Here is a 26,662-nt window from a genome sequence, read left to right as displayed (position 1 = left end):
CGTGCAAGAATGTAGTCTCGCAGATTTTTTGGCAGTTCTAGTGTGCAATTTGCAGTTGGTCTGGCCACATACACATCCAATTGCCATCGCCATCACTCAGCTAGGTGATCAACATAGTTGAGAATATGCTTTAGACGAGTAGCATCATGTCTGTTCCGAACTGCATTCTCCATAAGACTGCAGCGTCGCTGTGTGTGCCACACACCTTTTGCTGACTCGTTTGCCGGGTGCTCGAGGCTTTGCAAGCATGGCGCTGCAGTACGACAGCTTGTCGTTGGTTGTCTGTCTCTGTTTTGAGACCTAGTTTTGTACTTATAGGCTCTACTAATCGAGCTTGCGATCTTATGGTCTTTGTTTTTGGTTGTGTTGGCATGTTTCAGATCAGGGGTGTGTTTACCGCAACCTCCTTGGTTTACTGTCAGCCATGGCTCTTAGTAAAGAGCGGGAGCGAAAACAATATCTGCAGGTGTTTTTGAAGAACTACACCGCCGAATTCTGCTGCATTGTGAAATCGAGGAAAGGCAAGCATTTTGCGTTCTGCGCGGTGTGGCTGCAACATAAGCATCTTGCATGGAGGCAGAACTGACATTGTCGCTCACGTTACATCCAAAAATCACATGAGTCGTCACGTACAGTGCCAAGAACAGCAGCAGCAGCTGGGACAGTTTTTCTCTTAGCGTAACTCTGATAGTGTCGTGATCCGAGCGGAATGTCTCTTCACTGGGTTTCTGCTTGAACATAACCTTCCATTGACCGTCTTGGACCATGTGGGTCCCCTGCTCCGAAAGATGTTCCAGACTTCGGATGTCGCAAAGCGGTACGGCTGTGCCAGAACCAAGACAAAAATTATTGGCGAGATAGCAAACCATGCTCAGGAGCACATGGTGCTCCTGAGCATGGTTGCATGGTTGCAAAAAGGTTGCCATCGACGGCAATAATGATAGCCACTCGCAGTTGTACCCGATCGTGGTGACATACGTGAGGGAGTCGGGCTTGGTTGAGAGTCGACTACTTTGTGTACGTTGAAGGGACAAGCAAGTGGTCGCAACATAGGCGACCTAATTCTGGAGGCACTCTCATTGTTTCATGTACCGATCACGAACTGTGTAGCGTTTTGTTTTAACAACACCAATTTAATGCTCGGTAAAAAAAATGGCGTGACAGGCGGCGCTGACATAATTCCAAGGAAATTTGTACAAAATCGGGTGCGCATGCCACTTGATAAACCTGGTAGCTGAGAAAGGAGTGCTATGCCTTCCAGCAAGGGTGGACGAAGTTCTTGTAGATATATTTTATTACTTGGAAAAGAGTGCTAAGAGAAAGGAGGCCTTGAGGCAGTTTCAGGAAATTCATGATGTAGAGTTCAGAAAAATTTTGAAATATGTCCCAACTCAATGGCTGTCGCTAGGCAAGTGCTTGACCAGGGTTCTGGATCAGTGGAAGCCTCTGTTGAGCTTCTTGCATGAGGTGAAGAAAGACAAAAAGAGTCCCAGCTTTCTGGAATCATACCAGATCCCAAAGGCAGCAGCAAAGCAAGCAACAGCTGCAGTAGAAAAGCCTGATCAGTGCAAAATGAAAAGAACTTGGCACAGGCTCCACCAGTGCCAGCAAAGAAAGCCAAGGTTCCCTACACACAGAAGACTGACCCACTCTGCCTGACGCAGGAAGAACAGCTTTGTTTTTCTTAGCCTGGAAACCAACAGAGCATATTGTCTCTTCTTGCAGAACACTATTCCCATTTTCGATAAAGTTAACCTCTCCCTTCAGACGTCATCTCCCCAGATCCACATGCTCCTCTCTTTGAACTCCTTCTCAAGATTTGTAAACCCTATCCCTGCTGAAGCAGTGCCCAGAACTGCTTGACTACAGCAGGGAGGTGCAGAATGGGGGTGAGGACTTAATCATTGGACAAGAAACTGGGACTGTGGTGGATAAGCTAAAACCCAGCGAACGGCAGGCAGTTCGACACTACTATGCAACAGTGTGCGACTACATGAGACACAAGTTTCCCCTGGCGGACCCTGCTCTGCTTAATGCAGAGGTAGCTCAACTGTAGACTCTGGATGCCATGTCCTTCCGAAAGGTTCGCTTTTTTTGTGGACTCATTTCCAGCCATGTTGCCTCTGCGACCGGGAGAGTCCAGAACAGAAGCAATCGACGCTTTGGAAGTCTCAAGTTTTCAATGTTGCAGGCTCTAGATCATCCCTCAGCTGTACTCCAAGGAGAAAGGGTGGACACCCAGTGGAGAATGGTCTCACAGGCAGCCGGATTGCTGTGGTGATGCTTGGAATCTTATCAATTCCACATAGCAATGCCGAGTGTGAGCGCCTGTTCAGCCTGGTGAGAAAAACAAGAACTGAATTTAGGTCATGTCTGGACAAAGCTCTCGGACATCTTCTGGCAAAGTGTCACCAGACTGAACATTGCCACAGCTAGACAGGTACTACGACGGACTTCTTGCAGGCGAACTCGGTAACCACAACCTTTCCGCAAAAATTAAAAAACCTGTCACCCCCCCCCCCCCAATGGTTTTGCAGAGTCTTCCTAATTTTGTGTCCCAGTACTTGGCAGGTCTGCATATATCATAATTGCCTAAGTATAAGTTGCAGTTTCTTAGCAACAGCAAGCTGGATCGGCAATTTTTGAGGCTGGTCTACAATTCTTTCATTGACGCTTTTGTTAATAACTAATTATTTTAGTAGGCAAAATACAGGAAATATTGACTTGCTCGAAGCAATGGCAAACATTACTTTGGTTCTGTCCAGCTATGTGGCACTTGCATATTTTTAAATTTTGGCTCAAGTTACAGGGGACACCCAGTATAATTTCTGTGAGGAAAAGTAGGCATGCTTCATGAAGTAAAATAGTTGCCAGAAGAAAACCTATAAGCTTTTATTCAAATAATGTTGTTGCTGGGGAAAAGGATATTGTTTAGAAAAATGCCAAGAAAAAGAAGTGCCTTGAATTAGTGAAAAATGAGCAACTTAAAACACTCAATTCTGCACATTTTAACGACTACTATGTAGGTTGGAAGTGGCCTTGGACCCACATTGGAGTTCTACGCACTGGTCTCCAGGGAGCTGCAGCGGGCAGATCTGGATATGTGGAGAGGAGAAACAGTGTCTGTTCTCAAAGGTGCGTGCTCTTGGTACACTGCTTTGCATGCAAGTGATATCACACTACTTGCTGTTAATTACTGTTGCATCTGCAATTTCTGATATATATATGCATTTTCTCGCAAATTGTACATATTGATGTACTGAGTATGGGCTGCCAAACTTGGAAGCAGCTGCTATGCCTGCTCCTATGAGATTGTTGGATGCACATGGTTGTTCCTAACAAAACGTAAAGCTCCTTGCTTTGATGTTTATTTCAGCTTAGGGGGTGAATACATCATACACATAAGCATTTTACATAAACAAGCGCAAAAAGGTCCAGAATTACTAAGAATTGACCACAATACAGTGCAGACCGCTTATAACGTAAGTCGCCGGAGTCGTGAATATCTGCACTATAAGCGGTACCGCACTATAACCAAAACGATTTTCAAGCACTGCACGTATGCAAAACATGTAGACCAAGCAGCCGCGCATATCCGAGAATCGAAGGGTGTGACTGGGAGTTTTGCATCCGTTTAAATTTACGAACGTTGAAAGGTTAATGTCCAAGTGCCCACGATCTTTGCAGTGAAGCAAAGTAATAATCTTTAAAAAGTGTCTCAGTTTCGCCCGAAAGGCGAAACATCAATTGCATTCGCAAATTAGTAGAGAGCTATAAGGAGTAGGGATAGTAGTTTTATCAGCTGCATAAGCTTGACACATTCGCTTCCTAACTGAATTACACGCGTGGTGTCAACGCGCACAAGCAAACATGAATAGACTCAATGACCGCAGACAACCACTGTCCGAACACGGGCGTGGGGAAACGCGGCCGCCGCAGCGAGTGAAGGTTCGTGCGATCTATCGCTTCAACGGAAACTGAGCGGCGTAAGCACAGCGCATACAAAGGTCAGAGCCGTGTGGAGATGGCTTTCAAGATACAGTGCGCGCGACAACACTGACAGCCGGAACAGGTGCGAACGCATTTGTTAGCAAAGTAGAAGCCGCCGCCGCCGCCCCCTCCCGTGCTGCCTTCCCGCTTTGCTCCTTTCGCGTGGGAGATTGCATCGCCAGTTCCCCTTGCGCCCAGTTGCAAGATACGCATTTGGTGCCGTAACAGCGTCGCCCCCCCTGCCCCACCCTCTCTCCCTCCCTCTCATACCCCCACGGCCTTTCGCATCACCCTCATTGATTTCCTCTCCCATCGGTAGGCGCACCTCGTTGAGAAGCGTTCTCGCTACCGCCCTTGTCGGCGAGATTTTCCCGCGGAAGCCACATTATAACCGGTATTTCGTATCACGCGGCTGCACTGTAAGCGGTATGCGTATACGTGGAGTGCTATGGGAAAATTAACGGGAGTCTGAAAAGACCTGTACTATATCCGGTCCTTTACTGTAAGCGGTTACGTTATAAGTAGTCTATACTATATATGTACAGGTAAACCTCCTTATAACTAACTTCAATATAACGATATAATGAAGTATTTCGTTTCATAACCTCTTGTCCATAGAAAACCATCTATTTAGGACCTCAATATAACAAAGTGTGTTTGTATGTGATTTCAATGTAACGAAATTTTACTGCCACTGCGAAGGAATGCCGAGACAATATATGGAAAGTTCCGCAGACGCAGAAGGTCAAATAATTGAATTACAAGCAGCTGTAAGCGCGGCTGAGCGTATACGCAGCCGCCCACCCTGCTTTAGAGGTAATCTGCCGCTTGTGAAAAAAGTGGGCGTGCCGAGACGGCGTGGCATCATGTGAAGTGAAGTTTATTCTTCTTTTCAGAGAAAAGAGGGGACTGGGACAAAAGGCGGTAAGGCCTGACGAGGCCCCGGTACCCATACTGTCTTCCGGTACCCAGCTTACCCATACTGTAAGCTGTCTTCCCGCGTGTTTAGCATTGTAGGCTGCATAATCTCGAGTTTCGGTGACCCGTTGAAGTGAGAGGCAGACGAAGCATTCGCTCCCCGCTGCCGGTGACTTTCATGATAGTGTCATCCCAGTGCGAGTGACGCTATCAGCCATGGGGGCGTAGTGCACGCGAAAGTGTGGCTAGCTTCGCTTAATTTGTACCACCGATGTGAAGATATCGTCGATGTGGCATAAACCATATCATTTGGTGCTGACTCCCAAATTCATCGAAATTATTTTTCTCATTCAAGTTGGCTTTTTTCGATTGCCCGACTACGCGGAAAGTCCTGCGGCTCTTTCTGTGTAAGAAAAATTTATCGGCGACTACTTAGTTGCATAAAAGGTCAAATTTCTATACAACAAAATTTCGATATAACGTAACAAAGAAAATTAGCATGATTTTACCAACTTCGTATATCGAGGTTTAACTGTAGTAGTTTGTAGTCTCATACATTTCCAGGTGACACAGCTGTCACGTTACTGTATTGACATGACAGGTGTTGAGTGAAGTAACTATTGCATTAACTAACACATGCATGGCAAAGCTTTGTGACGGGTATGGCTTAGAAGGCAGCACACTGCAGGCAAAGTGTAAAGAAGAAAGTAGTTGGTCTGGAACTAGTGCACGAGGTGCTGCATTCTGCCGTACGTTTCAATGGTGCAGTGAAGGCACCCTCTGAACCTTGCCATTTGTTTCAAAAGGTGCAAGAAAGGTGCAGGGCTGGTTCACTAATTTTTCTGCCCGCTCCTTGATACCGGCGGTGCCAACTTGGTGTAGATGTGAAGGTGCTAAGCAGCGTGTCCACTGTGTCTATGCAATGCTGTGTGTTGTTTACATCTGTTACATGGACGTGGACACGTATGTTGTATATTTTTCATACCCCACAATTCAACTGTCCATTGGTAATCAATCCAGAGTTACTTCAGATTAAACAATATGCATTTGTCAACATGTCAGTGCTGGCAGTTTTGTTTTTATTGCCTGCGTAAAACTGAGAAAAGAAAATTGGAAAAAAAGTGGGCAAGTTTACACTCGGTAGTACAAAGCTTAGGCACAGCGAAAGTGTCTATCCTCAAGTCTTACTGGCTGCTACTGCTATGTACTAACTTGGTTGCTGCTAGGTCTTAACTTAGTTTAACTTAACTACGTATGTAGGGATGGTATTCTCGAGCGATCATTTTCGGAGGTACCTTCCCTTTCGCGACATTTCGCGTGACTAGCACTGGACGCATTGGCGCCTATGAGCAACAGCATTCCTGGCATGCCACAAACGCAGGCAGGCGGGCAGGAGCTGTGTCTGTGTCTGGCGAAGCGAGCGCGCACCTGCGCCGGCGGTTACTAGGCAACACGAGGCGACGTCTTCGCTACTGCTTCAACGTATGCACGGCTAGGCAATGCGGGTGGCGTCGGCAGCAGCTCGCGTTGCCTCGTTGGTGCTGTTACAATTTCTTTCTCTGTCTATCTCGCTCTCATTTTCTCTTTCCCTCTCCTTAACGTCCCATGTCAAGGCAACATGTGCATGGCATGGAGAGGAGGCGAGGCACACGCCGCTCCGCGAGGCGATTGCTAGGCAATGCAGTGACGTCATAGCTCGGTGAGGTTGTGCGACAGCAGGCGCCACTTTTTACAGTTAACTAGAACAGCTTCGCTGTTAAAATAAATGATTGGCCTCATGTTCGCCAGTAACGTCGCAACAAGTTCAATCTGCCGACATAATACGGCACGCTTTGCCCGTATAAATATGTCTGCCCGTCTTCGGTACGGGGCCTGCTGTACCCTACCTCTTTACTTGTGTAGACGATGCACCAGCATCTGCACTTCGGCGTTAGATCCAAGTGTCGCATTGTGCCTGCACAACTGAATTCGAGCTGCACAGTTTTTGAACTTCGTGTGCGCTGCCGTGAACTGATCACACTGGTAGAGGCTAATCAGACAAAACATTGACACATTTTGGCAGATCAATTCAGCAGAAGCCTGGAAAGTGAAGGAAGGTTCATGAAAGGGAACATTTCCATCCACCTTACTGTAGCACAAAGCTACAAAGGAAACCCATATGGGTTTCTCGGAACATTTCACACAGTTGAATAAAAATTTGTCCTGGTTTGGGAGTCGAACCCGTGACAAATGCCTTTCCGGGGTGGTTGCTCTACCATAAAGCTCTTCACCATAAAGCTCTACCAAAGCTCTTCACTCCAGAAATGCAGTCACATCGCTACTGGGGGACATTATAAACAATGTAATAAAAGCCACCACGCAAGGACAGAACCTTAAAGGGACACTAAAGAGAAATGGGAAGTTTAGCTGAAATAAAAGAGGGACCTTCAGGAATGCATGCAGTTTTTGTTGGGTGCAAAAATATGAGTTATTAGCGGAGAAATTCGTAAAGAAAGACCAAATATCTCTTTCTCAATTTCTCTCACCCCAGATTTGGCGCTGAAGCAGTGTCGTCACAGATTTCATTGCTCTCAGCGAATCAGAATGCGCCATAATACGTCACCGCTTGCGTAAACGGCCGAGGCGCTGGATGCATCATGGCTGCATGCATGGTCGCTGCGTTTGCGTTCGCCGCGATGGATACCATTGCTGCCGCTGAACCTTGCAACGAAGAGCTCGCCAGGGAAGCAGGACTGCATTTCAGCGATATTCAATGAAACGGAGCGCGAAATGATCCTCCGTGCTCGAGCGGTAGGTGTTTCCGCGTGCGATGGCGGTGAGCCGCCGGCCGCGCCGGCGGAAAGCAGAGCTTCGATCGTTTTCGTCGACCGAAGGCGAAGCGTCCGGTCCACCAGGCGAAGATGTTCCCGACAGAACAAGCGTAGAAAGTTGCGCACGTACTCGGTATGGTTATTGCGTGGCTTTATTTAATGACATTCAGCACTCACCGAGCCGCTAGTTTGCTGCTGCAGGGGCACCGGTAGGGGGTTTGATGAAGGCCGCATTGTGGGAACAGCTGCTCGAGAAAGGACTGGCCTCTGGGGCACGCCAAGGTACTTTCCGAGAGCAGGATTATACACATAATCCGAGGGCGAGAAATGCAGAGAGCACACCATCGCTTTCTCTGGCTCTTTTGCCGTTTTATGATCGGCAGAGCACTGAGCCATTGCGAACGCCGGGGAGCCAGGGCTCACCGCGCGACACCACACGAAAGGACACACTCGAGTCAACACTGTCGCTGCCCCTGAGCAAGCGCCTTGGGCCATTTATACAGCCCTCAACACTACACACACAAGGCACTTTCTGGCTGTTTCCCGCGAAGTCAACGTTTTTCGAGCCACGCAACACGCAACCAAACACCGTAGAGCGGAACAGGCGCGCACGACGATGCATTGACCAAAAACGAAACTACGAAACTATCACGACCGGATGTATCGCCATGTCATTTTTTCTTATTTATGTAATTTTGTGCTAAACTTGTACTTCCTCGCTTGAAACGGTTTAAAAAGTTGGCAAATGCTGTTTATGTACGTTTAAGGTGTATTTCATTTTGCTTATATTAACAGCGATAAATCGCTCTCGACCAATCGCGACCGGCCTGCATTTGTAATCTCCGACGTCAGGAATGTGTAGTGCGGGAAATTCGAAGGGGCGTCAGCACCTATCCTTCAGTTTTTCGCTACTTTCTCACTTATTAAACATGTGTTTGCAGTAAGAATAGTATGGCTGTGATTGTGAAAGGATAATCTACCATTTAAGCTCAACTTCCGGTTTCTCTTTAGTGTCCCTTTAAGTTATGCTGGGTTCCGAGCCACGTCGGAATTAGCGGCAATGACAGAGCAGATGTATGCGTAGCACAAGCTCAATACAAGCAAATCAAGAAGATAAATATACCTCCTAAAGACTGCATGAAGTTCATACATTGTAAACTAAGGGAAAAATGGCAGTCTGCTTGGAACAATGAACTAAATAACAAACTACACTTGGTAAAGCCCGTGTTAGGCGAATGGCGATCTTGCGCACACAAGGAACGGATTCAAAGAAGTGATTCTATGCCGCCTTCGCATAGGACATACACACCTCACACACAACTTCATACTAACAAAGCAAGACAAGCCCCAATGTGAAACATGTGGTGACGAACTAACAGTGAATCACGTCTTATTTTCATGCAGAAAACTTGAAACACTGAGAAAAAATATTTTACTCCATTTTACAAGGAACACATTCCTTTTCACCCCGCTTTGTTGTTAGGCGAACATGCGCTTCTTGATATATCATATGTTTTTAACTTTTTAAAGGAAGCAGGTATTCTCGAAAAACTCTGAATTCTCACCGCGTGCTTCGCTACATTCTGCTACACCTCACCCACCCTTTCATCCCCGAGAAGGTCGAGGTCTTTCTTTAAATTGTTGGGACCCTAGCGGTCCTTGCCCAGACAAGGACTCTCTGAGGTGATGCAACTTTTCGGAATAATTATATCCTTTGTTTGGCGCATGATAGCCTTAGCTGCTTATGTGCCATTAAACCCAACAACAACAACAACAAGCAGATTGGAGAGCTAGGCCGAATTAACTTGAAGTACAGGGACACTGAATATGGCAAATCGGTTCTGCAGAAGCCCGCTACGTGAACGAAGGTTAAAATGAGGCAATTCTTTTTTCAGCTTTCATGAACCTTTAAAACAATCAAACTGTGTGGTTTATGTGTGTGTTTGCTCCTCACTGGAAACGCAGGTGGCGAGGAGCCAGTGCGTTACGTGCACAGTCCATGCGGGGTGTTCCCACTGCCCCTTGGCAGGAATGCCAAGGTGGGCCATGTAAGCAAGGTCCGCTCTCGCTTCAAGCTGTTGGGCAAGTTTGTGGCCAAGGCACTCATGGACTCGCGTATGCTAGACCTGCCACTCTCGCTGGCCATGTACAAGTGGATGCTGGGCCAGGAGGGTTCGCTCTCCCTGGCCGACATGGAATTCATTGATCCAGGCTTGGCACAGTCCTTGCGACAGCTCCACCAGGTAATGGTCACTCTCCTGCTTGACCCCTGTCATTTTGTGTTAGGTGTGCCAATGAAGGCCCTCTTGAGCCGTCAGCACAAGGAATAATTTGAGCCCATGTCAAATATGAAGTCTTTGGTTAGGTGTGTTGGTGTATGTTTTCTATTTGTTCGAAGTTTATTTAATTTATTTAATATCTGTGTAATTTCCAGAAGCATAATTACATTCAAGGGGCACTACAGAGTGTTCTTGAAGTAGGTGGGCATGGTGGAATGGTATATTTTTGTTTGTTTGTAGAATTTGGGGGGAAACTGGGCAAGTATAATGCAAGGATCACTTTCTCTCGATTCTATTTATTAGCCATCGTTCATGGCCGGCCAATCCTGGTGATATCGTGGGCAAAGTGTTGCTTCAACTACTGATAAAATGTGAAAAGGACTAGCATTGGATTAGAGTCTTGACATTACCGCAGCCCTGCCTTTTTTTCAAGCTCAAATTCAGGGCATGTGGTTATGGGTGCTGTTGGCTGCTGTGATTGTGGATTGCCTGTAGGAATCAATCTCAACTAGCGCAAATTTCAACTGGGCTCTGACTTGTTACTATAGTCGCCAAATTTGACTAAATTTGTTAGAGGTCAACTTGATAATTCCCTGCAATTTGGGGCTCGGACAGCAGCAAAAGCTCAAGATATTTCAGCACAATCCCGCAGGCCTGAGGTGCATGCATGTGAGGCCATGTTTTGAAAAGTTTCTGTGGGACATGTGCAGGTTGTGCAGGAGAAGCGAAGAATAGAGCGTGATCGCAGTCTCAGCCCTGCATGCGTGCGCCGGCGGGTTGAGGCCCTGCAATTGGACGGCTGTCAGGTCGAGCTCCTGGGGCTGGACTTCACACTGCCCGGTGGGGGCCAACTGGAGCTTCGACGAGGCGGAGCCCAGATGGGAGTCACTGTGCAAAACCTGGACCAGTACCTGGCCCTGGCCGTTCACTGGGCTGCCCTGGAGGGTGTGCGCCGACAGATGGAGGCCTTCCGCGAGGGCTTTGAGGCAGTCTTCCCTCTAGCACAGCTCACTCTCTTCTACGCTGACGAGGTCAGTCAGCTTACCTGTACAACTTTGCTTCTTTGCTGAAGGGATCCAGCACATTCTGTAGTTACATGAAGGGTACTTCTATAGAGCTGATGTTGTTGGTGCCAAAAGATGGAGCAGGCTGCAGCACAACTACGCATCCCTGAATTGTTGATGTGCTACAAATGTGCGTTACATAGAGCACTGCTATGAGTGTGAAAGCCGACATGGTGCTGCTAAGTTCATGTGCCCATGCAACAAAACTTTTATGAAGGGGAGCAATTTAAGTCAGGCTTATGCAAAACTATTAGTAATGTGAGCAACAAAGCTCTTTAAGACACTGCAGTTTAATTAAACAGACCCTTTTGTTACAGTCCATAAGCTGGAAAGGTGAACGGTGTTGCTGATTGTGTGCAAGTTATAAGCCACAAGTTGAAGCGCAAGTGGACCGACCATAGTGCTTGCTAGCTGGCAATACTAAGCAAACCACTTCAGATAACGTGCTCATTGACAATAGCACATGACAAAGGTTGTCATGTCCTCACTTCTGCAGTAGCTCACGCCCATGCAGGGAGACAACCAGGAGTAAGCAGTTGTAGATTGTGTTGCAGCTTTGTGACAGCAATTCTGATGACTAGTTTTACTACGTAATCTCTACAAACAAGTGTTAGGTGCACAGTTATAAACCAGAAATAGTCATAGCTAGCATTGCGCCAAAATGTAGTAAACAAAAGCAGTCTCCCTCAAGTGTTAAGTTGCAGGCTCATTCCTCCCTTGTTTTCCCTGTCTTCAAGTGTGCTGTCGCAGTTTGGGATCAATTTTACCATTACGACATATCCAGAGTGAAGCACACCCAGTTCTTAGCTGCTTAATTTCCTCTGTCTATTTGTAGTTTTCATTGTCCCTGACTGAAATGGTACAGCAGCTGGGACTAGATGCTCCGAAATCACCCGATTCTCGCCACCACATAGGTTGTTGCGCATTATATCTGCCGAGTTGTATGTCTGTCTTTGTCCAAGACAAACAATTGGAAAGCCATTGTTAACACAGGAGAGCAGTGAAATTATTTGGTGTCGTTGGTTGTTGACTCTACATGTGTTTCATCTCTTTGAGCTTATCAACACATTTTCGAATTTATTTACGAGCATAATAGGTAGTTTTGCTTCTGCATGTACTCCTTCCCTGCTTGGTCAGCACTTGCTTTATGCAGTATACAGTAAAACCACGTAAGGTCATGTTATTTCTAGATAAGCGAATTCATAAAAATATAAGCCCCTGGCTGCGAATAGACCACATAGAGCCTTTCAGAATAGGCGCCCATAGCTGCTAAATTTCTCCCAAGAGCTCAGTATACTAGCAGTCGTATATTGCATATTGTGGAGAACACGTGTACCTTCTCGTGCTTTGTCAGGGGTCAGAGCGACACTCCACCAGCATGATCAATGAGATCGCAGCCAGCCGTGATCAGTGGATTATAAGTGGCGTAGGGTGGATTATAAGTGGCGTAGAATGAAGCGGAATTCACTACAAACTTGCGGCCCTGTCACTTTTTGGCAATATTGCAGCTGTGCACAAAGTATGAAAACCTTTGGGTAATGACTTTTTTCCAACATTTTCGCAGTCTTGATTTCGAGATATCCGGAGTAGTGCGCAAAAGCATTTCGAGATAAAAGGTTAAAAATTCACCAAGCCAGGAAAAAATTTCAACTTAACCGATATTTCGAGATATCAGTTTGAAATAATGAGGGTTTACTTTATTTGAATTAATGGATGCAGTGTAGACCAGTTATGATGTGTATGATGTGTAGACCAGTTTCTGATGTCAAGAATGCTGTAAATAGTAGCACACCCTAACAAACTTATAAATTTTCAAATCCTGTACGCATGCAAACCTTTTCAACTGGGTAACAGTGCGTATCCAATGTATCTAGGGCACAAGGGGAGAGTTGGGGATTGTGAATGAAGTATACTGTACACTGTACTGGGGTGCTCTAGCAGTAGCGCACCCAGGATCTCTGCCAGGGGGGGTTGACAGTTTGCCAATACCATCTAAACAGCACTAATTTCGATTTTTTTCACGGGAAATTGTAAAAAAAATGCGCTTTTTGCGAGTGTGCAGACGGTTGCGCCTCTTACATCTTAGTTGCAGTACTCAAATGCGCAAGGAAAGAAAAGGGGTTAAACAAAAGGGGGGGTTACAAACCCCGAATCCCCCCCCAATCGTTGGTGCGCCACTGTGCTCTAGCCATCCTGTGTGTGCAACTTCCTTACAGCTGGAGCAGCTCTTCTGTGGCAGTGGTCCCAGCCTGTGGGATGTGAAGAGTCTGATGGAGTGCTGCCGACCCGACCATGGCTACACTCACGACAGCCGTGCCATCAAATTTCTCTTTGAGATCCTCAGCAGCTACAGGCCTGAGGAACAGAGGGCATTCCTTCAATTTGTCACCGGATCTCCCAGGCTACCTGTTGGAGGTAAGAGCGGTTGGAGTCTCTGCTTATAGTAGCAAATGTGCAGCGAATGTATGCTTGCCGAGTCTTTCGGTTACGTTATGTACAGTAGATTTATGCCACTATTGTGCATTTGTCAACTACAGTTGAACCCGGATATAATGAACCCAGGTGTATTGAATTATCTATATCGAACAATTGTAACATTTCCTTGGAAATCCCATGTAAAGTATAGCACTGTACTAAAGCATTGTAATGTGGTGAAGCATATTACCTGCGGCCGTTCATTATCGGAAGGAGGATCGCCACTCTGCTTCAAGAACATAAAAGCCTCCTGTCCAATGAATGGCACTCAGATCATTTCAAGTCATCTGGAGGCTCTCCAAGGCTTTAGGAGTTTTCAGATCAGCTTCAGATTCATATTATGCAGAATCGTATCAACGAGGTTCCACTGTATTTCGTAATGCCTTTTGAAGTTCGACACATCTGGGTTTGACTGTAGTTAGTTTCTGTTTCGTGCCCCAGCACATAGGAAATCCTACACATTTCATTTACTGCTGCAGAAATTAAGTGCATGTGGTCACTTACATGCTAAGAGTTCAGAAGCTCCTGTCACTAAAATGTGCTGCACCTTCTGTCCCAGTTCTTCTGTCCAAAAGAAATATCCCCCTTGGAATTTCTCTGGTAGGGATAGCGGGTAAAACACTGCACAAAAGTAAGACGGGATCATGCACCATGTGTGGCTCTTGAGTTGCGAGATGCATATTGTCATGTCCCTTCATTCTTCATGTGCATGCAGTCTTTCTCGCTAGTCTTGGAACATAAATGCCGTCCAACCTACCCAGCTGGCTGATGTGCTGCATATGAGCACATAAGAGAGCTGGTTGGGAGAAAGACGGCTCACGTACATGCAAAGTACTCGTATGGGGGACCATGAAAAGGGATGAGCGGGATTATCCTGACCTCAAGTCCAAGGAACCTCCATACCGGTCCTTCCAGAACAGAGTTAGACCTCGATATAATGAAGCCGGTAAAATTGGCAGTTTGCTTCGTTATATAGAAATTTTGTTACATTGAAATTCAACCTTTTATACAAATAAGTACAATTGCCGATGGATTTTTCTTACATGGAAGGGGTCGCTAAATTTGCTGAATTATCAGGCAATCAGAAAAAGCAAATTTATATAAGAAAAAATTCATTTTGTTGAATTTGAGAGTCTGCAACGAAACATGCAGTTTCATGCCGTGTCAACGATATCTTCACATTGGCGGTACGAAGCGAAGCCCGCCACGCCACGCTTTCACACCCACAACTGATAGTGTGTATAAACACTTCATTATACAGTAGCCGACGGATTTTTCGGACTCCAAAAATTCGGACTTGTTAGATATTCCGGACTTAATAGATGTACTGGCAGGATTCCCATAGAGCTAATGCATTTTCGCGACCGATTTTTCGGACGAATCTAGGTGCCAATGTTCGATTTTCGGACTGCTCGATTTTTCGGACTATTTTTCAGTCCCCGCGAAGTCCGGAAAATCGGTCGGCTACTGTATTGGGGTTCTAAATGCATGGTGTTTTATAAACAAACAGTAATAAAAAGTTAAATACTTTGTTATATCAGGACTATCGTTATAGTATTGAAGTTATGTCAGGGTTTAACTGTACTGCAAGGTTAACACTGCTACCGAGAATTCGCACCACCAAAAGCAAAGTTAATCTTTCCGCAGTCATGGTTATCAATTCCATACCTCAGGTGGCTAGCCTTCCTTCTCCTTGGGGAAGAGGGATGTTCTCACTGCCACAGCCCTTGACCAAAGCTGATAGCAAGGAAAAGGAAAGATAGTGAGAATCCGCAAATGGATTTTATTTACTAATGCAATTCCTTCACCTTTCTCAGATTTCTTAGGGGGTGCAGACTTTACACGAGGCACGCTTATGACTACTCGCAGAAGCCTCGAACTGCACTCTGACTGTTACGCAGAATAATGCAATCACTGCTTGCCGATTAACCAGCACGTGGGTATGCACGTGACACTCAGTAACTTTTTTCTGAATGTTCGCACTCCAAGGTGGGGGTGCGGGCCTTACATGAGTACAGTAAAATCTCAGTGATAGGAATTTCACAGGGTCGCGTGAAATATTCGTATCACCCAAAACTCGTTTATACATTCCTCGCTGCTGCATTTTCCTGGCTGCTTAAGGAACATCAACTATTTGATGTCTTGCAGGCTTGAAAAGCACATTTCCATCACTTGAAAATAATGCCTGGTGCAAAACATTGTGAAAATGATGGAAGAAGTGAGCCCGCTACATATGACTACTGACACTGAGAAGAAACACCTAGCTATTTACTTTCCAAATAACAATATTTTGCACATGTTATTCAAAGTTATAGCACTATTGCAATCGGAAGTGTCTCAAGATATGTGAAACACGTTTTAAATATGATTACTTTCATCAATGCTTTTGCTGTTGATGCAATATCTTGGTGTACACAATTGTGTACACACAGTGCCTGAGAGAGTTGAATAGTGCTTTGTTGTGAACTGACTGCATTGCATATACACCACATAGGCATTGTATAAAACCTACCGTATTTACTCGAATCTAGGCCGACTCCGATTCTAAGCCGACCCCCCAAAAGTTCGAAGTCCGAAAAAAGAAAAAAAAACTTACCTCGAATGTAGGCCGAACGAAAAAGCGAGGACAGCATTCGCAAAATGAAACGGCATTTATTAAATTTGAACATGCCGAGCTCATTCTATGTCACCATCGCTGCTAGCCTCGTCGCTATCTTCTTTACTGCTGACATCTTCAAACAGTGCGCTATATTCAGTACCATCCAGCGCATTAGAGATGCTGCATTTTTGGAAGGAGCGCACGTTGCGGCGCACGCAAAAACCATCTCCCGTGGCCCCCTCCAACGACAGACCGATGCCGAAGTTCCGCCCGGTTTGAACGTTTGACGATGCGTCTACGGCTAGCACAACTACCGTATTTACTCGATTCTCACGCTTCCTCGATTGTAACGCGCGCCCGTTTTCCGTGAGGAAAAATAGATTTCCTCCCGATGCACTGATGTTGCGATGAATAAAAAAAAGTCGCAGTTTCGCCCGAAAGGCGATGCATCGAATGCAGTAGCAAATTAGTAGACCGCTATTAACAAGCACAGTGTCACGCGCGCTCAAGCAAACATGAACACACCTCGCTCGTTGACCGCGGAAACGAACTGTCAAAACGCTGGAGACGAAGCGCGCCTTCGTGCTAGCATGCCTCTCGCTTCAACGCGGCGAGAACACGGCGCGCGGCGGACTTTACCAGTCGCAGATTGCTTTCAAGATAGGGCCAAGCCTGATCGTATCGCCGGAGTGGATCGTCGCAGATTACGTCCTGCTTCGGTCCACTGAAACCGTTCCGCATTGCTTTGCTGGCAAAAATCCTCTCCTGTTTGCGCCAGTCCCGCTCGCAAGTTTCGGATTCTCCGAACGCCCGTGATGCGGCCCGATTTCCGTCCGTCTCCGCACAGATGATCACTTTCCTTTTAAACGCGGCATCATGATGAACTCGGTACTTCATGCTGATAGATAGAGCAGACGCTGAGAACGTGAAGACAGACGGTAGACTATTGCCTAAGCACGTGTACTGCAGCACACGGAGGAAGCTTCCGCATGCTACGGTAGCTAGGCACGACGCGCGTGCGAGGCGGCCATTTCGAAATGCCAACGCAGATTTAGGGTCGTGTTGAAAGTGCGCGTTAGATTCGAGTAAATACAGTATTCGTTTAGAAAGCGGCACTATAGTGGCATCGCCCATTTGGTGCCATTACGATAACGCCACACCGCGCGCCGATGCTGCACCATACCGATACTACCGATACGACGCAGGTCAAAATGGCGACGTCGCTCGTGTACTTCAGCTGGCTACTGGCGCGGCTAGTAGCGGCTGCGATACTGACTTTTCTAGATGGCGCTAACTATGCACCATATTTATCTGTTTCAGTTAAAAACTGGCGCGTTTTTTAAAATCCTCGAATCTAAGCCGACCCTAGAGTTTCGTATGTGATTATTTGAAAAAAACTATCGGCCTAGATTCGAATAAATACGGTAATATTCTAGGAATGCCTACAATCTGTGTCATCCATGATTCGTAATGAGACATTGTGAAGTTGTTACAGCATTCAAACATTGCTTTGGATGGCACGCTGCATAAGATGAAAATAAGCACAATTTTGCACATTGCCATTAGTTGTATAAAAATTTAATACACACATTGTGACTGAAGCTTTGCTTCACATATATTTCAACATGAGCGTTAGATCTGCATAACTATTGTAACAGCAATTATATGCACGCTCCAAGTGAATTCTCGCTGTTGGCGGTGCTATGAAGCTCCGCATGTATTTAGGCACATGTATGCTATATGCAAATCCATGCCGTATATGCAGGTTACATTGCTACACTACTCAATCATTACAGTTGCTGATACCAGGTCTTACGTTCTTGACTAAATTATTCCTCAGAATTTTGAGAATGCAAGCCCCCAAACAAATGTCATGAAAGATAAAATTCACAGCACATGCCTTTTATCTTGAATCTTCAGAGACTAATATGTGCAAAAGAATACCAGAGCTCAAACCTGAAAGTTGTGTAATTTTACTAGCGTAGCTCTTTACGGGCAGCCTAGTGGCGCCTGTGCGATGTCATTACAGGCCCTACACGGCTTGTTAAGGCCAGAAATTTTGGCACACTCACGTATGTCACATCCGTTAGACCTGCGTATATTTACAACGCCGTCCGAGAAATTCAAGCACAACGCTACACCGTCCTATTGCAGCCAGTGCTTCGCCGTTTGGCCGAAACTGCCAATTTTCCTTTTTTCTCTTTAACTGTAGTCATTACCCTTCATAAGTCATAGCAACACTTCCTTGCTTCAGCTAAGGCGCTCTAAGTACAAGGAGCTCTGATATGAAAATGAACATGATTAGCATTGAAGCAACAATTACTGCAGGAGCACCAAATCATACTCATGTCTTGGCACTTGGTGTATGGTTGTCCTTTTCAAGAACCTGCCCCATTATAACCATCTATTTCACTGGTAAAGCAAGAACATCTGGTGGCCTGCAATGCAAACTAGGTGTTCCTGTCCATATTGTCCCGTCCACACAACCCCTGCTTAGAAATTTTTGCCTAACGCACTCGGAAAAATTTTTACCTGTCAAGACCGTCGTGTTCCCTTTCTGGTCAAGCAGTAATAAACTTGTTCATCATTTTACTTGCTCTTTCATCAGTCAAGACAAGCTTGCTGATTGTGCATGACTGTGCTTTGCAGGTTTCAAGAGCTTGAGTCCACCACTGACCATAGTGCGCAAGACCTTTGAGCCGAACGAGAACCCTGATGACTACCTGCCCTCTGTGATGACCTGTGTCAACTACCTGAAGCTGCCAGACTACTCGGACGTTAGAGTGATGCGCGAGCGACTGCTTGTGGCCTCCAGCGAGGGCCAGCACTCGTTTCACCTCTCCTGAGGGGCACTGCTCAGTGCCTGTTGCCCTGCCAGGACTTGGGACAATGGGGGGCAACCAGGAGAGAGAGCGAGCGACGGGATGTGGGGAGACACCATTGCGAACCCCTGTCTTCTAGCCTCTGGGCGCTGTGCTTGCTACGCTCCCCTGCACCACCATTTTTTGTACTTTTATTTGCTGCCCGAGCATTCTTCATTACAGTGTCTATGTGCGCCTTGGTGTGCTGCGTTTCACTTATTCTGTATGCCCAGCGGGAAGAAACCATCCCCTCCCTCCTCCCGAGAAGTGGAGTTATAGCCACACAGGCTGTTAGCTCTGTGGAATCGCAGAAGATAACACAGCTCAAAAGAGCTGCATTGAGTTGTCGAGTGCTCACAATGCCTGTATTCTGCTACATATCTGCGAACGTTTTGTGCCTCTGCCCACCCCTTTCCCTTTTGCTTGTTTTGTTCCAGTTGTTGAGCTGTTATTGTTCATACTTAGAATTTCAGTGGCCACTTGCCTTTTTTGAGATGCAGTCACAAAAAAAAAATATTGAGTTTATTGAACTTTTGTTGTTTTTTAACACGTGGGAGGCTGTTGCCTCTTGAAATGCTTGTAAGGAATGCATATGCCACTGCACAAGTTTGTGGCGGCGTTTGCTTGTGGCAAGGCATGCTGCGGCTGCTTTCATTTGTCTGGCATCAACATTTGTGCGACTCATTTTCTCATTACTCCCCCCCTTTTTTCCCCCCATGCTGTAAAGAATGTGGCAGATATTTGCATCCCTTTTTGCACATCATCGAGCCTTGGTATTAGTGCCTTGGTTGTCTCCTCTCCCCCAGGCACCGTTTTGATGGTCGTGGCTGCAGATGGCCAATGCGGCTGTGGTGCGTGTGCTCCAATTCGGCAAGCCAGCAGCAGTTGAAGATGAATGGCATGTCGTTACAGCCAGATATAAGCAGACTGCTATGGACAGTGGCTTGTGCCTGTGCGCGTGTGTGTGTTGAACCTGCTGCTACGTGCTTTTTTTTATGATTGAGAGAGAGAGAATCTTGATGTTCCATTTAAGAAAGGAGAGTCCTACACCCACTTTCGTTCTTGTCTTTTAATTAGTTCTAAGTTAATGGAGCACACAAAGGAAGCCTGTACATGAGTTGGAACAATAAAAAGACACTTGAACTGTGGTGCCTTTGAACTTCTCACACCTGGCAAGTGAAAGACTGAGCTCACACTGACAAGGAACAATACACATTGCAACATTGCCTTTGTTGGTGAAGGACACATCTGCAACCCTCGAAGCTTGAGGGCTATCGTTCAAGCTGTGCACGTGCTAACTCATGGATGTTAAGACACCTCCGTTGCAGTCCCCCCCCTTATAAAGCATGCTTGTGAAAGATGAAGTAGTACTATGAAGTTGGCAACACTTGTCACAATGGGTAGTACCTGGCATATTTGTGAAGCCACTGCCTGGGTCATTGGGAGCAGATTGCAGTTCTATGTTACGACCGTTTGCTTTGACCGGTCTTTCGAAGCACATTTTTCTGAACAGTGCTTCTAGTGGGCTATATTTGCGTTGACTTTAGCACTTTTCTAATTAAGCTTTCACTGTCGTCTTATGTGATCCCTAATAGTAGTAGCTTGTTCAGGAATCCTTCAGAGTAATTTAACAAAAAGACAATGATAATTATGCTGTGGTCATAACTTTAGTATTTAATAGTGCAATTGCTAGAATATAATAGTTTTTTTTTTTTAGAACTACTAGCTTGAGAAAATTCATCTGGAACCATCCTCCGATTAATATAAGTGCAAGATTCTGAATTGCAGTAGCAGAATTGTTTTGTAGAATACAAGCCTGAATATATTTGGAACCAATCTCCAAGTATGAGGGATTCTTATTTTTATGTAAGCTTTTCTGCAAACATGTCTCCAGTCCATTATCAAGAAGAAATCTGTCTCAGGATAGCCACAATGGGCATCTAGAACTTAAGCATCCTTCATTCTCTGTAAAGACAATATTTCATTGTGATAGCAGTTGTACAAACACTTCAGCTACACCCGCACCGTCAGTGTCGTCGTACTACAGTGAGCTTGAGTTTTGCTGTCACAGAATTGACTGCATGCATTTGTGCAACTTGTGTACCGAGCATTGGAGGTCACGTGATCTGCTGCATCTGATGCCTTGTTTGATAAGTGCACTAGAAAGCCTCCACAGACATGAGTGACACACAGTTCTTTAGGCTGAAAAACGAGAAAGCCAAGTTGATAGTACTGCAACTTGCTGCTCAGTTGCGACAGCAGTGAATCCAGGGCAGCATTCTGCTTTGAATGGTTGGCATTAGTAGTATGGTGTGCACACACTACTAGCATTCCTGCTGAGCAGCTGTGTGCAAGCATTGGTCTGAGCAGAACAGACTGTAAAAGTTGAGTTAGAGCTATGCAATATACTTTAATCTTTATGGGGTACTGGCAAGCACTGACAGTTTTCAGTCTGTCTTATTTTGTGTGCCATCAAAGCCTGTGATGCCGTTGGCGGCACTCGTCATCACGCCAGTGTTGACATGCCTGGTAGTTGCCAGGGTGTTTCTGCGGTGCAGCAGTAGTTGTCTTGTGCTCTGTCACCTCATGTTGCCTCCATGTATGGTCAAAATAGTGTCAAAGGAACATAACTCTGTTTCTGTCAATGCTTTGCCATTTAGATGAAACTGCCAATTATTTCCCCTACTCACCAGTGTGGGTAAGAAGTCACTGACTTTACATTCTTATGACAATGGGCACCTTTAATGACCAATGGATGAAAAACATTGTTTTATATAAACAGAAGCAGCTACCACTGCCTTTATTGAAACATCTAAATTCGCAACTCTTGTGACCATGTGCAGCTTAGTGTTTCCTTTTGATTCCGTGCTCTTGAGTTGACAACTGAAGAGTTTATAATACAATTTCATGTAGGTGAAAGAGCATGAACAGTTGCCTGGTGTGTCACACAAGTTTACAATACCTTCCTTGTATGGTCATTTCAACTCAAGGAATTGCAACTGTTTTCTCCATTTTATAAGGGTTACCGTATTTACTCGATTGTAACGAGTTTTTTTTTCCAGATTTTTGCTATACGAAGTCGATCCTCATGTTACAATCGAATACCGAAATTCAAATTGTTTAAAAAGTGCAATGATGCACCCAATTCTAATCAACGACTGAAATGTGCGAGTGAAAGCGCGCAAAGGACACGCGTTTTCACGGAGAGCGAACGCACGGCGGAGAGCAAGCGCGGCGTCTTCCGTCGTGCGAAAGGCCGTGGGGGGATGGGAGCGGAGGTGACGTTTAGCTGCGGCACCAAATGCGTATCTTGCAACTGGGCGCAAGGGGAACTGGCGACTCAATTTCCCACGCGAAAGGAGGAAAGCGAGAAGGCAGCGCGGGAGGGAGGGTGCGCAACTTATACTCTTCCAGTAACCGCGTACCTGTGAACTTTGCGCGGCTGAAGGTTTGAGGGCTGTCGCACGCACCGTATCTTGAAAGCGATCTCCACACGGCTCTGACCTTTGTATGCGCTGTGCTTTCGCCGCTCAGTTCCCGTTGAAGCGATAGACCACACGAACCTTCGCTCACTGTTGCTGGCGCGCTTGCTCACGCCAGCGTTTTTTGACAGTGGTTGTCTGCGGTCATCGAGTGTGATCTATTCATGTTTGCTTGTGCGCGCTGACACTATGCTTGGCTGTGTCAAGGCTGTGCATTGTCCACAGTCCCCCACTACTACACGCCTGACAATCAGATTGTAGCAGTAGCGCACCCAGGATCTCTGCAAGGGGGGGGGGGGGGGGGGGTTGACAGTTTGCCAATACCATCTAAACAGCACTAATTTCGATTTCCTCACGGGAAATTGTTAAAAAAAGGCGCTTTTTGCGAGTGTGCAGACGATTGCGCGTCTTACATCTTAGTTGCAGTACTCAAATGCGTAAGGAAAGAAAAGGGGTTAAACAAAAGGAGGGGTTAAGTCGGCCTCAGGGGGGGGTTCCAACCCCCGAATCCCCCCCCCCCCCCCCGTCGGTGCGCCACTGGATTGTAGGCATGGCACGTAAAACCCTTAGTAAGCGAATGTGTGCAAGTTTATGCAGCCGATAAAACTACTATCCTTACTCCCTATAGCTCTCTAGTAATTTGCTATCACAATTGATGCTTCGCCTTTCGGGCGAAGCTGAGACTTTTTCGTGCATCCGGTTGCCTCGCGTTACTTTAGCTCTTTTTTTTTTTTTTTTTTTTTTTTTTTTTTGCTGGACGCGACAAGTCGCTCCTCGCGTTACTTTCGCGGTTTTATTTTTTTTTTTTTTTAATGGACGCAATGAGAAGTTACCCCTCACGTTACAATCGAGTAAATGCAGTAGTATGCCATCAGCAACAAATTTGCAAGCATTTCAGCTTAATGTCATTGGATTAAGCAATCTGTGAATACCACATGAGGTGAATTATCTTTAAAACAAACAAAAAATTCGGTCTAGCCTTTTATATGAAAAATTTTGTTCCGGAAATTCAAGGCAGATTTGAAAGTGCTGAAACATGCCACATGCTGACAAATAACTTGGAAGGCAGTAACATCTGTATCACGTAGGTGTGCCACGTCTTGGGACTCGTGTATGTTCTGTTGTACACATGTCCCGATGGTTCTCATGCAGATTTGTGATGCATGGACCATTGGCGTAGTGAACTAAAGGGCTTTAGAGCACCTCTCTTGCTGTGGCCACTATGATATGCCACGTCTCGTTTTGTACTGATCTGTCCTGTTGTATTCACGATCTTACTTAACCCCAAATACACTTAATGTGCCTTTTTGCTGCTCGTGTGTAGGTTGCTGGATATTTGTGGTTGGGGTGCCTTAAATGGTGCTAGCTAAGAGAAAGCTTTAGCTCGACCAATTCTGTTTTCCCTATTCAAATACATGTAAAGCACAGAAATGCTTTTATGAGACAACCACTGGACCAATGTGAATGATATTTGTTGCATTTGCAAGAAAAACCTAAATTCTAGTGCCTGCAGGAAGCAGAACTTAACATTTAGGGCCTGGAATTTTTTACAGAAATCCACAAATTGGTAACCTAAATAAATTTGAAGCACAAAGTTCACAGACTTGCAACTCTGAACCAAAAACGGATATATCAGTTCTGTAAACTGAATCTGTTAGAGCATCCAAAGCAGACAAATTTTATATATAAGTGTTAAGCTTACGTAAAATTGTTGCAATGTCTTCGAGGGTGTTGCAAAAGTCCTACTCTCAAATTGGTGGTATATTACAGAGCGGTGTGTAATCAGGGGCGGATCCACGTTTTTTCTGAGGGCGGGGTCAGGTTCTGTCAATGATGATGATGATAGTAGCCTAAAATTTCTTATTTACCGAAATTCACCGTTTCTGTTCACGATAAACCAGCGTTTTATACGGCTAGAGCAACACCTGTAGCCCACCGTGGTGGCTCAGTCAGCTCACGCGTTGCGCTGCTGAGCACGAGATCGCGGGATCGAATACCGGCCGCGGCGGCCGCATTTCGATAGAGGCGAAATGCAAAAACGCCCGTGTGCTTGCGTTGTTGTGCACGTTAAAGAACCACAGGTGGTCAAAAGTAATCCGGAGCCTTCCACTACGGCGTGCCTCCTAACCAGAACTGGTTTTGGCGCGTAAAACCCCAGAAAGAGGAAGAAGACCTGAAGCGGAAGCCAGGTATCGGTTTCTCCGAGCTTGGACGTTACTCAATACAGCCATGTGCTTGGCGGCTGTACCTGATAATACAGGGTGTTCAAAACTAAGCTTTATGCTTTTCTTAAAATTAGGCACTGGGAGGCACGCGAAGATCACCTGTGCAAATAAGTTATGTGGCCATGGAGGCACAAAGTGAGTTGATAATTATCGCTGTGAGCAGCCCTATATTAACTAAAATTGAACAATGATTTTTTTGTCGACTGCAGTAAGTTGGTATGTTTGTATTGAAAACTTAGAGGCAGTCGTGTTTCTAAACAGTATCAGTCGGAAGAATTATTCTGGCGTCGTTCTAATTATTCAAGAATTATTTCAATTGTCGTACTGCGCAGAGTTATCGAGTCGACGCGAGAGCGGTTTATGCTTTGCGTTGCTGTGGAAGGGAGGCATTTTGAACATTTTTAGGGCATTAATTGACATCTTGATGGGTGAAGTGTTGTCATGAGATTTGTGCATGACAACACCAAACTTAAAGCGGCAGTATGAAATATTCGTTAGCATAGCTAAAAAGGTTTCTGCTGTTGATGGTGCAGTTGTTGGTCTTGATTTCAATAAAACTTACAATAATCAGTCACTTTACAATCAGCAGTCACTTTACTTGCGTAGTTCAGGCAAGGACCATGCCCGGTCGTCTAGTCACCTTTACGCACGCTCACTGCCCTCTGGCTTCTCCGCTCGCGCCATTATCTCGGCATGGCAGCTGCCGCCATCTTTACAGGCTTCGCGGTCGCGTGTTCCGACAGAGGTAACGGGTTCCTCGATGTGTTTTTTTTTTTTTTTTCGCCAGCCGTGATAGGAAGGGGGACAGTTATTATCTTTGCCAATGCCTCCGCCCCTTTGTCAGACTAAACGCCTCACGCAACAGCCACGTCACATCAGGGAGGAGCTTTTAAAATTTGGAGTTGGATATCTTGGAGCACAGACATGCTAGAAGAATTCCTCCAAGTGAAACTGTGTAGAAACACGACTGCCTCTAACTTTTGAATACAAGCATACACACTTACTGCAGTCAATAAAAAGTTAATTATTAAATTTTAGTTAATTCGCTGCTGACAGCGATAATTATCATCTCACTTTGTGTCCTCCTGGCCACATAGCTTACTTGCGCAGGTTGTATTCGCGTGCCTCCCAGTGCCTAATCTTAAGAAAACCATAAAGCTTAATTTTTAACACCCGGTATATCTAGCCTGTATTGTTTCTTAAAATAAAATTTGGCATGATCTGTTGCAGGTTCGTTATAAATGCGTAAGCACGGGTCCGTGTTTGGAGTAGTGTTGGGACACCTTGATTTCCTTAAGGAGATTCTTTGTGTTCGGCTGAGACACCTTCGTTTGCGTTGGAGCTCCAACGCGGCAACCACTACGCTCGTTGTTTACGATATGCGAATCACCGCGTATGAAGACTCACGACGCCACCTAAAGAAGAACGATGTGGCGTAGTAGCCGAGAGCGCGAGCCAGCGTCTTCATGTTTTGTTTCCCACGCGACGTCATCCTTTTACACAAGGCGCGCATCTGCTCCCGTTTCTCTAACCACACGATGCCATCCTATTACGTCTATAACTCACACCCATAGGGTGTTACTTATATAAATTAGACCCTAAGGGTGTGAGTTATAGACACATTTACACCCTTTTTCACTTTTAGGGGTGTAAAGGCCCGCGTGCTGGCGTTGGCCGCTGACGTCACGCTCCCCCACTTCGCAGCCGCTGCTCGAGGCTTCGCCCCGCTTCGCGAGAATGCCCACTGATATAAACGGATCCGGCGGCTTTGAGCCTCCTACGCTTAATGTACGACAATAAAACTGCGAAGTTACAATGAAAAACTTGTAGCGTACGAACGGTACTGTGCTCGCACCGGATATTGTCAACGTGTAATTGTGATCACAATGAGTGCTACAGTTAAAAAAAGTTGCCTATGCGTAGTTCTTAGTTTAGCTGTTAGTTATTATTTATATATGA

General features: G+C 45.8%; 1 protein-coding gene across 4 annotated transcripts in view; it reads left to right on the top strand.

Annotated features, from left to right (window-relative positions):
• The window catches only part of LOC119442300 (E3 ubiquitin-protein ligase TRIP12-like), a 148,058-nt gene extending 127,914 nt beyond the window's left edge, over positions 1 to 20,144 (top strand). For all 4 annotated transcript variants that reach the window (XM_037707121.2, XM_037707123.2, XM_037707119.2 and 1 more), the window contains exons 32-36: positions 3,027 to 3,135; positions 9,684 to 9,961; positions 10,708 to 11,028; positions 13,278 to 13,476; positions 18,785 to 20,144. In XM_037707121.2, the coding sequence (XP_037563049.1) occupies positions 3,027 to 3,135; positions 9,684 to 9,961; positions 10,708 to 11,028; positions 13,278 to 13,476; positions 18,785 to 18,981 (1,104 nt within the window). In that variant the 3' untranslated portion in view covers positions 18,982 to 20,144. The remainder of the gene's footprint in view (positions 1 to 3,026; positions 3,136 to 9,683; positions 9,962 to 10,707; positions 11,029 to 13,277; positions 13,477 to 18,784) is intronic.
• Positions 20,145 to 26,662: the final 6,518 nt, after the last annotated feature.

Source organism: Dermacentor silvarum, chromosome 2 (assembly GCF_013339745.2).
Source record: "Dermacentor silvarum isolate Dsil-2018 chromosome 2, BIME_Dsil_1.4, whole genome shotgun sequence".
NCBI classification, from domain to species: domain Eukaryota; kingdom Metazoa; phylum Arthropoda; class Arachnida; order Ixodida; family Ixodidae; genus Dermacentor; species Dermacentor silvarum.
This window is presented reverse-complemented; position numbering and strand designations above follow the sequence as displayed.